This window comes from Lutra lutra, chromosome 8 (assembly GCF_902655055.1).
Source record: "Lutra lutra chromosome 8, mLutLut1.2, whole genome shotgun sequence".
NCBI lineage: Eukaryota > Metazoa > Chordata > Mammalia > Carnivora > Mustelidae > Lutra > Lutra lutra.
The window spans coordinates 68,728,904-68,745,032 of NC_062285.1; the positions used below are offsets into that span (position 1 = coordinate 68,728,904).

A 16,129-nucleotide genomic window follows, 5' to 3' on the forward strand; every position below is an offset into this window, starting at 1 on the left:
ATGTATTATAAGCTAATTTTAAAGGCTGGAGTGGGCTTCTTGATACTGGTTATTTTAAGGGTAAGTTGAATATCAGTAAGTCCTGTTATCAACAAGCTCCATAAGGATTTCTTTCCCTTAAAAATACTTGAAGGAAGTACAGCAGTGTTGTAAAATGTTTGCTTTACTTTTATAAAATTGCTGGCTTTATATTAGATAGGTTGCCTCAGGGAGCACATTTTGCCTGAACATGCAACACTGTAAGGTATTTTTTTTTTCCTAATCCAATTTCTTATTCGAAAACTGAATATACATATCTAGGATTTTTTATACGGTTTCTTGTTGTGGCACCCAAGTGTTTTGCATTCATCAAATCAGTGGAGAGCTAAACCCCGCAGCGCTCAATGGGGCTAAATCTAATAAAAACAAAGCCATTCTGCCTTCTATAAATACATTCACGCAGAGTATTATCATATATAAACTACACTCATCTAAACTGATTTAGAAAGGAAACTGTTACAAATATTAAGACTTATAAACTTTGTTTTGGTTAATGCATGATACCAGTTTCTACATGTTTAAATGTAGGCTTGAAAAGGCTAGACATGTCCAGATCCATCCTTTTAAGTGTGGTCTTACTGACAGCTGATGTTATTTTTCAGATGACTTTTTTTCAGAGCCATTTATTTCAGAGTCCAGGAAAACTGCATGTAGACTGCATCATCAGAACTAGCACTAATTTAGCCCAAATATTGACAGTCTGTTTTGTATCAGGCAGTTTCTTGGTTATGATTTCTGATCAGAGTGTGCATTTGCAGCCACATTCTCTCTACAGTAGTTTCTCTCCGGTAGGCAGGTTGTGGTGGAACAGGAGAGTTTTATCACTTAACATTGCTTAGAGTTGCTGGTTTATGGTTATAATAAAATGTAGACTGAGATGGGGCACCTGGGTAGCTTGGTGGGTTAAAGCCTCTGCCTTCGGCTCAGGTCATGATCCCAGGGTCCTGGGATCGAGCCCCGCATGGGGCTCTCTGCTCGGCAGAGAGCCTGCTTCCTCCTCTCTCTCTGCCCGCCTCTCTGTCTGCTTGTGATCTCTGTCTGTCAAATAAATGGATAAAATCTTAAAAAAAAAAATGTAGACTGAGTACTAGAAGATTGCTTTATTGGTTTTAAGTCATCTAGAGACAACACACTTCCTCCTGCCTATGCTGGTTGGGAGTTTATTACCCCATCCTGGACATGCCACTGACCAATACTATGGGGAGAATTAAGGGAAGAGAATTATGTGTTCATGCTGAGAGAGAACTGTCTCTCTGACCCAACAGAGGAAAGGATTAATTTGAACCAGGAGAGGATGACATGGACTGCTCAAAAGATTTGTCCTCCAGCATGCAGAATATTTGTTACGAGCAGGTACTTGGGGGTTTTATTTTTATTAATTAGAGGGCTTCTTCGGTGTAACAGTTACCTGTGCATTATTTGAGAAAATTAGGGTTTAGAGACTTGGAAGTTTTGCAGAGGACTCACAACTAGCTAGGTAGCTAGGGTGGGTTTCCAACTCCAATCTGTAATTCAAAAGTTCAGAATCTTTCTACTAGGGATTATTGCCTCTTCAGCCTCTACCTCATTTTATTTATTTATTTTTTAAAAAAAAATTTAGTTTTTATTTATTTGACAGAGAGAGAGATCACAAGTAGGCAGAGAGGCAGGCAGAGAGAGGAGGAAGCAGGGTCCCCGCTGGGCAGAGAGCCAGATGTGGGGCTCGATTCCAGGACCCTGGGATCAATACCTGAGCTGAAGGCAGAGGCTTAACCCACTGAGCCACCCAGGTGCCCCTAGGCTCTACCTCATTTTAAATGGGATTGTTGGATAGTGCTTGCATTTTTTTTGTTTGGGATGATGTTTTATTTGTTTATTTTGATGTCACTTACAAAATATTTTCTAAATCAGTGATTTGAAAAAAGGTTGGTCACCTTGCATACCTTTCTTGATAAAAAGTTCTTGAACAAGGCCTTGTGAAGTTGTAATTTGGAACACTCTTACTGTGTTAAAAAAAAAAAAATACCGAAATCAATCTTCAAAGTCCTGAGAAAGCATGAAGGTTTCATAATTGATGAAAACTAGATTTAGTAAGGACCAAGAATGTTAGTGTAAATAGGTGAAGAACCACATCGTTGGTCTTACTGCTTTTTATTCTGACTTTTGACATTTCACTGACCCATCAGAAATCCAGACTGTTTGGAAGGATGGAAAAGAAAAGAAGGTAGGGGTCAAAGTGTACAATGACTTCATGCCAAGGGATTTTGTTTGAGGAAGTACCTGGAGAACACCTCCTAACAAAGTTAGATCATTAGATCATAGTTTTGCGTTGGGCAGGTTGAGACCTTAGCAGGTGGTGTGAAGGGAAGGAAATCTGACATGGGAGGGTCAGGTTCTCAGAAATAACCCGAAAGTCTGGTAGGTCCAGAAATTTTTTTTTTTTAAAGATTTTATTATTTATTTGACAGAGAGAGCGATCACAAGTAGGCAGAGAGACAGGCAGAGAAAGAGCGGGGGAAGCAGACTCCCCACCAAGCGGAGAGCCAGATGTGGGGCTCGATCCCAGGACCCTGGGATCATGACGTGACCGAAGGCAGAGGATTTAACCCACTGAGCCACCCAGGCGCCCCAGGTCCAGAAATTTGATCAGCACCGTGCACTGCAGTTTTCAAAGAAGTATGCTAGCTTAGATCCCAAAAGTCTAGCATCAATAATGGTGATAACAAGCATAACAACTGCTTATTGAGTGCCTGTTGAAGGACAGGTGCTTGTCCTCAAAACAACAATCCAAGCAAGGTTTTATTATGTTAAACTTACTATAAAGGAGCTGCAGGGAGGTTCAGTAGTTCTTCCAAGATCTGTTGCAAGTAGGTGAAAGTGTTTATATTTGGGTTTGCATTTGTGTATCTGAAAGCTTTCTGTCATTCTAGATCTCACTGCTCACAGTTAATCCTGTGAGTAGTTTATGAACCTGGGAAGCAGGAATTTTGAAGATGCAGCAAAATTTGGAATCAGGCAATTGTGTTTGTTCTCTTTTAGGTAGTTGAACTACCTTTAAGAAAAAAGAGAAAATGTAAGCAAGGAAAAGGTTTAAGAGTTAGCCCATGGAAAGCTGGGGGTAGGAAGGACTGGGCTGGATAATGGCACCTGAAGCAAGTAAACCAGGGATTCAGGATAAATTCCAGAACCAAAGTGAGAACAAGAGTGCATGTCAGTATATCCAGTAAGAAGTGTAGTCTTGGTGCCAGTGTGGCAAGAATAAGAGGAATCTTGGAGCTAAGCAGGCATCACAATTTCACCTAAAGGCTCAAAATTCCAACAGCTAGTGGATCTGAACCTGTTTGTCGAGATTAATTTAAAGAAGGATGGTGACAGTTCGTCTGTCGTACTGATAATGTTCAGTTTGTGCAGCTGAACAGAATTTGAAATTGGGAAGAAAGTCAAACAGTCCTGCACACCCCCATCACAGTTGTTAGTTCTCAATAATTAATTCGTGGTGACAGCCAGAGGAAAGTTGTCTAAGATGGGATTACTGTGTGTGTGTGTGTGTGCGTGTGTGCATGTGCACGCACGCACGCACGTGTGGCTAGGCAGCACGTGTATAGTATTCTTTGACATACAAACTTGTTTTCTACGGATCTTCTCTGTTAGTTAAATCCTCCATCTTGACATCTGATTTGTCATTTATAGCTTTTGGAAAGGTGGCCGAGTAAAATAAAACATTTTCCAAGTATAATTTTAGCAATGTTAGGACATATGCATCGGGAAGTCTCATGAGATGTTACTACCAACTCGTGAAATTTGGCAGGCGTGCCTTTTTTATACACTAGAATATAATACTCCTATCTAGATTTTTTTGAAATTCTGCTCCTCCTCATCTGCTTTCTAAAATGCAAAATGACAAATAAAGTAACACTTCCTAAGCAGAATGTTTCAAGGATTTATATGTGATCATTGTATGAATATTCTGCCAGCAGTCATCTTGTGTGAATTCAGATTTTTTACTTTGATGCATGATTGATTTTTTTTTTCCTCTAACATTAGGCTCTGTGCAATATTAAAGAATGAAAAGGGTAACAGGGTTACCGTTGAAGATGTTTTGTTTGGTTTACTTTTATGACACACATTATTTATCCACATCTACAAGAACTCTGTCTTATAGCCTAAAGTTATAGTATTGCTAGCAACTTTCTTTAAAACTTTTGTTAGTGGGGCCTCTGGGTGGCTCAGTCAGTTAAGCAGTGACTCTTGATTTCAGCTCAGGTCATGATCTCAGGGTTGGGAGATCAAGCCCCATGTAGGGTTCTCCACTGCAGTGTGGAGCCTGGTTCAGATTCTCTCTCTGCCCCACTCCACTCCTGCCCCTGCTTGTGTGTGCACTGTCTCTCTCTCTCTCGCGTGCGCTCGCAAAAAAAAAAAAAAAAAAAAAAAACAAAAAAAAAACAAAAAAAAACAAAAAAAAAACAAAAAAAAACAAAAACAGAACAGCAACAACAAAAAGACTTATTTGTTAATATTTTCAGAATAACATAGAACATGACACTTGATATAGCAAGTATACATTATAATATGAATGGAAACTTGGGAATCATGGGAATGAGTAAGCTGTTAGCCACAGTAAATGCACAGTTGAGTTTTAGGTTACACTATTGATTATGAATTCAATGATAAACCTCTGTGCTATTTTTGTCATTGCTTTTAATAGTAGAAAGCTGGAATTATAAGTTCTGGAGGTTCAGGAATAATTTTTGGTTTGCTCCTATATTCTTACCGCAGTGCTAGGCAATCAGAAAATGCTCAGTAGCGGCACCTGGGTGGCTCAGTTGGTTAAGCTACTGCCTTCACCTCAGGTCACGATCCCAGAGTCCTGGGATTGAGTCCAGCATTGGACTCCCAGCTCTGCCAGGAGTCTGCTTTTACCTCTGACCTTCTCCCCTCTCATGCTCTCTCTTACTCCTTCTCTCTCTCAAATAAATAAATAAAATCTTTAAGACAAAATAAAGATTTTTTAAAAAGATGCTCAATACATGTTGAATGTAATTGTTTTAAATGGAAAAACACAAATGATATGATAAGAACCCCTCTCTTTCATTTTTCCTTCCTTTTTTCTTCCTTCCTTCTTTTTTTCCTGTTTTAAAATTTTCTCTTCTTTTTAATATTTCATTATTTTTTGGTACCTAATCGGCTTGGTTTTGTACATTAGGATTTAGCTAGCTAGACATTTTGTTAGCTAGAGATTTCAGTGAGGTAGTTTAATAATAAGTATCCCCGCTTTTTTTTATTCTTATGTACAGAATAGTTCTTTAGTTGGTAGCCATACCTTTCCCTTATAATTTTGCTAGGCAGAACTTTGGCTTTGAAAGGACCGTTGTATCTCTGACTATTGAAATTTTGTATCTGCAACTAATGCTTCTAAGAAGTTGGTTATGTTACACATCTTAGGCTATCTTGGAGAACATATTAGAAGCAATCATAAAATGAATGCATTGATTCACCCAGTAAATAACAGTGAAGTTCCAATACTGGCAAAGGATTGTGCAGACCTGGTTGCAAGAGACAGTTGAATCAAGACAAGGTATCTATCCCTACAACCTAAGGGAGATTGAACCGAAGAATCAGCTCCTAAATTGACCTTATAATGTGCTAAAACATAGGTTTTTGAAGCCCAGAGTTTTCATTTTTAAAGAAGTGTCATTTGGAAAAATTTAATACAAAAAAGGCATTTGCACTGAAAATTTTGTGATTTATATATTTAACAATATATTTGATGCAAGGCCTAATTTGCCCAAGCACAAGAATGTGCCCTGGCATTCTTATCATTAAGGATATTCGTATAGTATCATTTTTATGTTTGTGACATAATAATTACTATCTTTTATTATGTTACTGTAGTCCGGCAGCTTACAAATATTTAATTGTAGAACTAGAGTAGTATGGAGTTTACGAATGTGGCCTTGGAGGTTAGATGTGAATTCAAATTTCAATACTGGCATTTATTACTTATGTCAAAACTTAATTAAGTTTTGTGGGGGCACCTGGATGGCTCAATGGGTTAAACCTCTGCCTTCGGCTCAGGTCATGATCTCAGGGTCCTGGGATCGAGCCCCACATCGGACTCTCTGCTCAGTGGGGAGCCTGCTTCCTCCTCCTCTCTCTCTCTCTCTCTCTGCCTGCCTCTCCACCTACTTGAGATTGAAATAAATAATATCTTTAAAAAAAAAAAACTTAATTAAGTTTTGTGAGCATAGATTTCAGTGTCTATAAAAGGAGAATAATAGTATCTTTAAAAATTATTATGAAGGTAGGGTGCCTGGGTGGCTCAGCGGGTTAAAGCCTCTGCCTTCGGCTGGGGTCATGATCCCGGGGTCCTGGGATCATTCTCTGCATCGGGCTCTCTGCTCAGCAGGGAGCCTGCTTCCTCCTCTCTCTCTGCCTGCCTCTGCCTACTTCTGATCTCTGTCTGCCAAATAAATAAATAAAATCTTAAAAAAAAATTATTATGAAGGTAGTTGATAAAAGCTATGTAAAAGCACACTTTATATGCTTATAATATTTAATCTATATAATGTGTTACATATATACACATATATAAATATATATAGTATAATATTTCATTTAGTTTTTCTGTAGTTCTTGTTATTGTTGTGTGCCAGGCACCTGACCTCTGAGAATTTTGGAAACTTGGCTAATGTCAGCAACTGAGTTGCTGTAATTCCACCCCTGTTTTTTTCAGACTCAAAAGCTGTACCCTTTCTGATATACCTTACCACCCTCTATTACAGTTGCTTCTTTCCTAGCAGTAGGATGACGAAGCAATGTGCTGATGGTGACTGTTCTTTTCAGTTCCTCAAAGGGATTGATTTTCTCAAAATGTTCTCCCAAATGTCTCATTATATTCTTTTTCTAAGAGATTTTAACTCCTTTTGGTTCATACTGGGTAGTGGTATGCTCCAAATTAGCCTCTATTCTTAGCCTATAAACCTAATTTCTACTGTGAGGAAAAAATTACCTTATAGCTCTAAAGAGAATCTATATTAGTTTTTATTAAACGTAAAGCACAAAAGGTTGTACATTCCTTAGGGGGAAAAAAAGGTGTGAGAATTTGTTTCAATATCTGAGTAGTATTTAGGGATTTTAAAACTGAATTTCTAGAGAAAGAAGGAAATATACTATAAATTATACTCAGAGAATTACAAGGGTAATTGCTGTAGTACCCATCATTGTTTCATAATCATCAACACCATGTAAACAGCAGTTCCAAACTATGAAGTGTTAAGTTGTGCAATGTGCCAAAAGTAATTTATTTCTATAGATAAGGTGATCTCTAGTACTCATGTTTTCAAATGATTTACTTTTTAAATTATTTTTTGAATTAGATGTGATTGCAGGTTATCCCAGTACTCATATCATTGTTGCTTATTTTTGTTTGTTTTTTTGTTTTTTGTTTTTGCCTTCTTTGGTAATAAAGAGGTGGAATTACATAGAGTAGTTGGACATGTATCTAAACGAGTTTACTTTTTTTGTACAAATGGCACCTCTTCAGTTTCTATCAGAAAATAAAAAAGAAGCTGAAAGAACTAATCCAGTAAAATAATTTTGGGTACCTACCATGTGCTGAAAATTTATATTACATATAGTCAACATCATCTATATAAATAATTATCTATGTCTATAAAGTCACACACACAGGAATGCTGTGAGTACTAGGGATAGATCAGTATCTGAAATACCTCATTTCTGAAGAAAGCAGAAGAAAATCCTGTATGTTCAGTGTTGTGAAAAGAATTAGTTTAAGAAGTGAAATTATTAGAGATGATTTTAGTTGTGCCTCACTTCTAAGGGTATAATGATTCAACAATGACTGCAGAATGGTTTTAAAAGCAAATTGATAGTAAATGCTGACATTGGAGTCTGGCAAATCATTATTTGCTGTTTGACTTCTTTATTATGAGTCCCTCACTTAGTTATTGTGTTCCCAAATAGGAGCTCTTTTTATTCCTGACACTTTCTTATTTTACAGTTCTATGATTGTGAAGATATCCTGCCCAGTTTTTACCTTCTAAAACTGCCTATCCTGATGCTATCCAGTGTGTACTGAATATCCCTGTTAATAATAACATTTAGGAAATTTAATGATGTTAACAAATTTGGTAACACAAATGGAAATCAAACTCTTTTCTATGAGATTAATTATTAATGATTCTTATTTACTTATATTCTAGAACGCAAATCAATTTCACAGTGGCTATTGATTTTACAGCATCAAATGGTGAGTATTATGACTATCACTAGTACAAGATACCAGTAATTAATTGAAATATAAATATTTATTTTCATGAGGTTAGATATTTTATTCCTATATTTACATACTTCTGAAGTGTGTCATATAAAATTTAGGTTATTTTTCCTTTCTTTTCACTATTATGAAATAGATATACAAATAACTAGAATAAATGGGGAAAAAATGGCTAATAGTCCCATTCAAATTTAATAAATATTGAGTTGTTATAATTTTTGTTTCAGAAATTTTTAAAAGAAAATTGAGATCTAGTTAAGCCCATTGTGTACTTTGGCCCCACTTCTTTGACCCTTCCTTCATCTTCATACATAACTGTAATGCTGAAGTGTGTTGCATTATCTTCATTTTATAGTACTTTTGTGTGTATTAATATACAAAAGTGTAATTCAAATACATATACTTCATGCAGCTCACTTCATTTTTACTAGACTATTTTTAAGAATTACTCATTTTAACACATTTATATTTAATTCTGGGGATTATCATATAATACCCTTTGTATAGATAGTCATAATTTGTTTATCAAACATTTAAAGAAAGAAAAGATAGTGAACTTTTAAAATTTTATTTTGAATGAAACAAATTTGAATTACTATATGTCATAAGAACATGAATCTCATTATTTAATTTTTATCAGAACTTGCCATCAGTTATATTTATCTAGGTTTTTTTCCCCCAAATTACTTATTGTGCTTATGGCTCTTACATTATTTTCTCTTCACCTCACATTTCTTGCACTTTGAGTCACATTTCACAAAATAATAGCATTTTTAGCTAAGGAAGAACCGTAAAGATCACTTACTCTAACCATTCTGTTATGCAAATGAGGAAACTCGAATCCAGAAAATCATTTTACTAACTACATTTTGGCTTGTTAATACTAGAGTTAAGAACAGAGATGAAATTAAAATGTAATTTAACTTACCTTTGGTTACATGTTAAGTATATTCTCCAACACTCTGATTTCAAGTTAATTATTTTTATTCGTGTATTTTATTCAGTAAAATAAAGAAACAGAAATAAAACCTAAGGTCTAAATGGTTTAAAATACTAGCTTTTCTTCACTGATGAATATTAGCACAACGACTAGAAGAGCAGGAATCTGTTGAATAATAAGACACAGACTTCTGAAACTGACTTAGAAGACACAAACAATCTGAATAGACCTATAATAAGAGATTGAATCATAATAAAAAAACTATCCACAAAACTTACTTGGGTCCAGGTCCAGATAAGCTCCACTAGTGAATTCTTCCAAATATTTAAAGAGAATTGATATAAATTCTTCACAAATTCTTCCAAGAAATAGTAGAGGAGAGAACACTTCCCAACTCAGTCTAAGGGGTTAGTATTACCTTGATACCAAAACTGTAACAAAGAAAAGAATAACTGAAGATCAGATTCTTTTATGGATATGAATATAACAGTCCTCAACAAAACACTACCAAGCTGAATCCAGCAACATACAAAGAAAATTGCACACCCCGAGGAAGTAAAATTTATCTCAAGAATGCAAGGACTTGCCATGTCAATAGAAGAAAATGTAAAAATCACATGGTCCTGTCAATTGGTGTAGAAGAAAGCATTTGGGAAAGTCCAGCACATTTTCAGGATAAAAACATTTAACAAACTAGGAATAGAAGTTTATTTTTAACCTTATGAAGGGAAAATATGAAAAACCCATACCTAACATAGCTTAATGCATTCAGCCTAAAATGATAATTGGGCAAGAATGTCTCCTTTTCCACTTCTATTCAACATTGTACTGGAAGTTGTAGCCCTAGCAATTAGTAAAGAAAAAGAAATTAAAAATATCCAGATTGGAAAGAAGGAAGTTAAATTATTTCTATTTGCAGATGACATAGTTTTATGTATAAAAAATCCCAAAGAATTCCCTAAAAATGTATTAAAACTAACAAATGCACTTAGCAAGATTGAAGGATAAAATATCAATATATAAAAGTCGGGTCTTTTTCTATACACTTCTAGTTAACAATCTGAGACTAAAAAAATTCCGTTCACCGTAGTATCAAAAAGAATATAATACTTAGGAATAAATTTAACAAAGTAGTGTAAACTTTATACTCTAAAAATTGTATTCTGAAAAAGATTGAAAGAAATTAAAGATCTAAGTGAGTGGAAAAATATGCCATTTTCATGGATTGGAAAATTCCAACTGTTAAGAGGGCAACATTGCTCAAAGCAGTCAGCAGATTCAATGCAATCTCATTCAAAACCTGAAAGGGGTTGCTGGTGTGGAGGGGGTGGGAGGGATGGGGTGGCTGGGTGATGGACATTGGGGAGGGTATGTGCTATTGTGAGTGCTGTGAATTGTGTAAGATTGATGATTCACAGATCTGTACCCCTAAAACAAATAATACATTACATGTTAACAAAAAAATAATAAGATAAAACGGCCTGAGGTAAACAAACAAACAACCTGAAAGACCTGTTTTGCATAAATGGATGCCCCAGAAATTCATGTGGACTCAGAGCCAAAGCAGACTTGAAAAGAGAGAACAAAGTGGGAATATTCATACTTCCCATTTTTGAAAGTTACTACATAAAACAACATAAGCAAAGAAAGCATGGTGCTGGTGTAAAGATAGTTATATAGTTCCATGAAATAGAATGGAGATTCCAGAAATAAACCCATGAGTCTAAAGTCTAAGAAGACTACCAAGACAATTCAATGGAGTAAGAATAATCTTTACAACATAACAAAGCTAGGACAATAAGATAGCTACATACAAATGACTGAAGTTGGACATTTTTCTCATATCAACAACAAAAGTAACACAAAGTAGATCAAAGACCTAAATATAAGGGTTAATGTTATAAACTGTTAGATGAAAACATAGGGATACACCTTCATGACCTTGGATTTGACACTTGATTCTTAAGTATGATACAAAGACATAAGCAACAAAAGAAAATAAATAAATAAATTGAACTCTGTCGAAATCAAGATCTTTTTATGCTTCATAGAACACTATTAACTAAGTGAAAAGACAAACCCCAGAATGTGAGGAAAAATAGTAGCAAATCATATATCTCATGGGGGACTTGTATCCTAGAATGTATAAAGAACTCGTAATTCAATAAAAAGACAATCCAATTTAAAAATGGGCAAAGGATCTGAATAGATATAGCCCCACAGAAGATGTATAAATGATTGATCAGTAAGCACATGAAAAGATACTTAGTAAACTTAGGCATCAGGAAATGCAAATCAAGACCATAATGAGATATTATGTCACACCCAGGAGAATGACTATCATCCAAAGATAACAGGTGTTGGTGAGGATACGGAGAAATTGGAAGCCTCATGCACTGTGTGTGAGAATGTAAAGTGATAACAGCCAACTGAGATAACACATTAGAGGTTCCTCAAGTTGCTACACATAGAGTAACCATATGACCCAGCAATTCCACCCCTAGATGTATACACAAGAAAGATTAAAACGTATGTCTATATGAAAACTTGTACACAAAAGATGATAGCGACATAATAGCCATAATTGTGGAAACAATCCAAATATTCCTCAACTAATAAATGGATTTTAAAATGTAGTACATTCATACAGGAGAATACTGTTCAGCAATAAACGCGAATGAAATATGAAGTACCAATACATGCTATGACATAAATGATCCTTGAAATCATTATGCTAAGTGAAAGAAGCTAGTCACAAAATACATCTTGTGTGAATCTAATTATATGTAATGTCCCGAATAAGCAAATTAATAGAGATGGAAAGATTAGTCATCTTTTGGGGTTGGGCTGGATGGAATGATAAGGGAGGGATAGTGAATAGGTACACAGTTTCTTTTTGAGGTGATAAAAATGTTCTAAAATTGGAGTGATGGTTGTACTTATCTGTACTTATCTGAATATATTAAAAATCACTGAATTGTACATTTTAAATGGTTAAATTCTAAGTTATGTCTCCTTATATCTAAATAAACTTTTTTAAAAAAGTGTAGTCGAGTGTTTTTTTAAATAAAGGCATAATGTACCTCTAAAACAAAAGCAGAGATAAGTTTGATGATATCCAGTGTTTAAAATATTACAAAATCCGTAAGTATAGGGTTCTAGTTATGAATAAGGGCTACGGAATCAGATCGCCTAGATTTACATTCTGGTTTTATCAACTTTCACAGTGTGATTAGGGGTAAATTATTTAATCTGAAAATTGGGTATAATAAGAAAGTAGCTATATCGTAGGTTTGTTGAAAGCTTAAGAAAGATGTGAAGTGTTTAATACATGTTAGATCCCATGTTATTATAATTATCATGGATATTAGTTGGGTCCCAATGTTATCAACTTAACTACAAGTTCATTCTTCATATGCACTGTTGCAGATACAGAGGTGGCACAAACATGGTCCCAGACTCAAGGAATGGACAGTCAATGCGGCAGATTTTTAATTGCCGTATTTTGTGGTGCAGAGCATAAGAGTCCTAAAAGTAAGAGAGGAAAGACAATAAGGGTTGGAGTAAGCAAGGAAGGCTTTCTGGAGCAAGTAAAACATAAGCTGGAGGGGAGTAAAGTCACTTCCGGAACTGGGTGGCAACTTGAGAGGTAGAGATAGGAAGGAAGATACCATGAGTGATACAGTGCAGAGATGGTCTGATGAAGATGCTAGAAAGAGACAGGCAACGTCTTTGCATGAGTGGGATCCAGCCCTGCTATGCATGATATGCAAAAATGTTTAGACATGCTGTGGTATGAGTGATATTTGTATCTTAATTTTAAATTACATTTTTCATTATAAAATAGACTTAGTTGCCATATTGCAGTCATTGGGTAAAATTCTTATATTTGAGAGTTATGTTAAACAATGACTTAGTCAAGTAATGATGTTGCTCCCCATGGCTCCAGTGGGCCTTTTGATCAAGTGCAAAAATTCTAACTTCAGAAGAAAGTGTCATTACAAAATTGCACCAGATAATTTAAACAGGCAAAGAAGACTTTATTCAGGACTGTTTCCAGAGGTCAAGGCTGTTGCTATATAAGGGGAAAATTGAACCCAGTGCCTCCAAAACAAAAGGTGGGAGGGATTTTACATACTGCCATGATCTAATGGAAAAGTGCTAAGGGACATTAGAGGGGACATTGGTCCGTTCGCTTATTAGCACTTATTTAAGTTGGGCTCCCACTTTGGCACTTTCTCCATGAGTACATTTCAACAGAATGGCTCTTGGGTCCCGAAGAAAGAGCACCCTCTGAGTTGTAGATTTACATCTCAAAGATGCCTGAGAAAGAATTTACAGTTACAAGTTTTCTAAAGCAAAGGCTCTAAGGAAGGAAGGTCAGGAACCTATAGTTATGAAAAAACCCTTTCCAAAGTTCAGTCAAATTGAGGGGAATGAATGTTAAGGCCATTTGGTCAGAAGATACTTCTTCAGAAATTTTGTCCTGTGGAACTAACCCTTGAATGCTGGTAACCCTTTGAAAATAGAAATGTGCTTATGCAATACATTATTTTTAGGCCAGAAATGTTCTGTGTATAATTATATGTATTATACACCAAGGGGAGATCGCTCCTTAATTTTGTTTCTCTCTGGAACTCAAGTGCTTATTGTTATTATTTTTTTCTTATCAGAAAAGAACTGTGTGCCCTGAGGCTTTCCTCCTTCATGCAATTTTTAATGTAGAATTGAGCTTTATATGCTATTACAAGTTCCATTTAACTTTCCATTTTCACTTAAGAAAGTAAATGGACTTTCAAGCAGCCTTTGTGCTGATAATTAGGGCAACTCAATGTGAATCCCAATGTGTTTGAGTGCTAGCACTTGCATTACTTTCTCTCTCATATTCATCTCTATTCAAATGCAACATCCTGCATAGTATAAGTATATTGAAATTTCAGAACCTTGTGGCTGACCCAGACAGTAATAACAGTTGCAGTTAAACCTTACATTTCTATGGTGCTTTATTATTTTTAATCACTTCACACACATAATCTCATTTTGTGCTTCTGGTAAACACTGTGGTAGGATTTATTGCAGACATTTTGTAGGTGTTGTCTTGGAAATGGCAAGACTGGACTGGGCTCCTCCTTTAATGTCTAGTTAGATACCCTGAATCATTTTTCAGGTATAGATATTTAATTAGCTTGAATTTGAAAATCACTATGCTTTCCTTTTTAAGTGATTAAATTGAGATATTTCGCAAATACTCAATTTATTTTTGTAATAGAACTTCAGGAAGTCTTCATAGTCCTCTAATTATAAGCATAAGGGTTCAAGCTAAAGGCACATGATTTTTTTGAAACAATGATGACTCTAAAATCAGTTTAACAAAAGTACTTTAATACTTCTGTAACTGAGATTCAGGAATAGCCTGTGGCACTGACAATGAGGAATAATTTTTGAAAAAATCTGCATATGCTTTGGCATATCTTTGGAAAGCCTTCTACATGTCTCGTATAATGTAATAAATATTTTTATGTTAATCTCCATCCAAAAAGAAATTATTTGACACAGTATGGATGTAGGCAGAAAACATAATTTTAGGTATTTCATTCCGAAATAGGCATCAAGAAAAATGTTGTCCAAAAAATGACATCTTTAGCCTGATCAGTCATGTCTGAAATATTTTTTCTGTCATCAGGCAACCCTGCCCAGCCCACTTCTCTCCACTACATGAATCCTTACCAGCTAAACGCCTATGGAATGGCACTGAAAGCAGTGGGAGAAATTGTTCAAGATTACGACAGTGATAAAATGTTCCCAGCTCTAGGCTTTGGTGCAAAACTGCCTCCAGATGGAAGGATATCTCATGAATTTGCTTTGGTAAGCGCACATATCAAGGATTTGATCTCTTGAAAAAAAAATAATCTGTTGGATCTTTTAATATTGGTTCACTACTTAACACTGTAGTCAATCATGTAGCCATTATATTCATGATTTGGGGGTTAGGAATTTAAGCAGAATACAATGGGAGGTGGTATATTTCTTCAAGATGTCTAGGACCTTACCTAAGATGGCTTGATTGGCTAGAGGTGGCTGGAATTATTCAACTAGAACCATATATCTGGGCTTCGTTCTGCTGTGGGTTAGATGACTCAGTACTTCTCCATGTCACATCTCGGGGGCTAACATGTCCCCTAAGATGGCTTCTTTGCTCTTATCTGATGCTCAAGGTAGGATGACTGAAGTACCTGGGTTGCCTGGACATCTCTCCCTTTTTCTGCCTATAACCTGTCCATCCATGTGGTAATCCTGGACCTCATCACAGTATGGCCATGATTTGGTAGTCAGATTTCATACATGGCAGCCAGCTTCCCCAGAGTGAGTATCCTAGTACTCTAATAGGCTGGGGCAGAAACTGTAGGGCTCTTTATACTATAGCATTAGAAATCTCAGAAAGCTGTTTTTGCTAAAATCTCTTGGTCAAGCAAGTCACTAAGGCCAGCCCAGTTTCCAAGAAACCATCACCTCTCCGTGGGAGGCTATCTCAAAGAATGTGTGCCTGTCTTAATCTACCATCTAAGAAAATGGCATTTCTTTTCAAATATAAAGGAATAGTTATGGCTAGAATTATTTTTTAATGTGAAACAATAATTATGGCTATAGCTAATTATAATTTCAATATAATGGAGTAGATACGACTGGAATAAATAGTCACCTAGTTAATATTTCCTTTATAAAGATTCTAGTCCATATTGTGTGATTTTTAGATAAGCAATGTACTACATCCTGCGCTCAAAATAAACTCCACACAGATAATGTTTACAGATCCGGTCAGCCTTACTCTCTCTGCACTTTCTGATAAAATAATGGGAAAATCAATATAGGAATGG

General features: G+C 35.7%; 1 protein-coding gene across 2 annotated transcripts in view; it reads left to right on the forward strand.

Annotated features, from left to right (window-relative positions):
• The window catches only part of CPNE8 (copine 8), a 205,200-nt gene that overhangs the window by 154,096 nt on the left and 34,975 nt on the right, over window positions 1-16,129 (forward strand). For both annotated transcript variants that reach the window (XM_047742512.1, XM_047742511.1), the window contains exons 14-15: window positions 8,241-8,287; window positions 14,938-15,119. In XM_047742512.1, coding sequence (XP_047598468.1) covers window positions 8,241-8,287; window positions 14,938-15,119 — 229 coding nt within the window. The remainder of the gene's footprint in view (window positions 1-8,240; window positions 8,288-14,937; window positions 15,120-16,129) is intronic.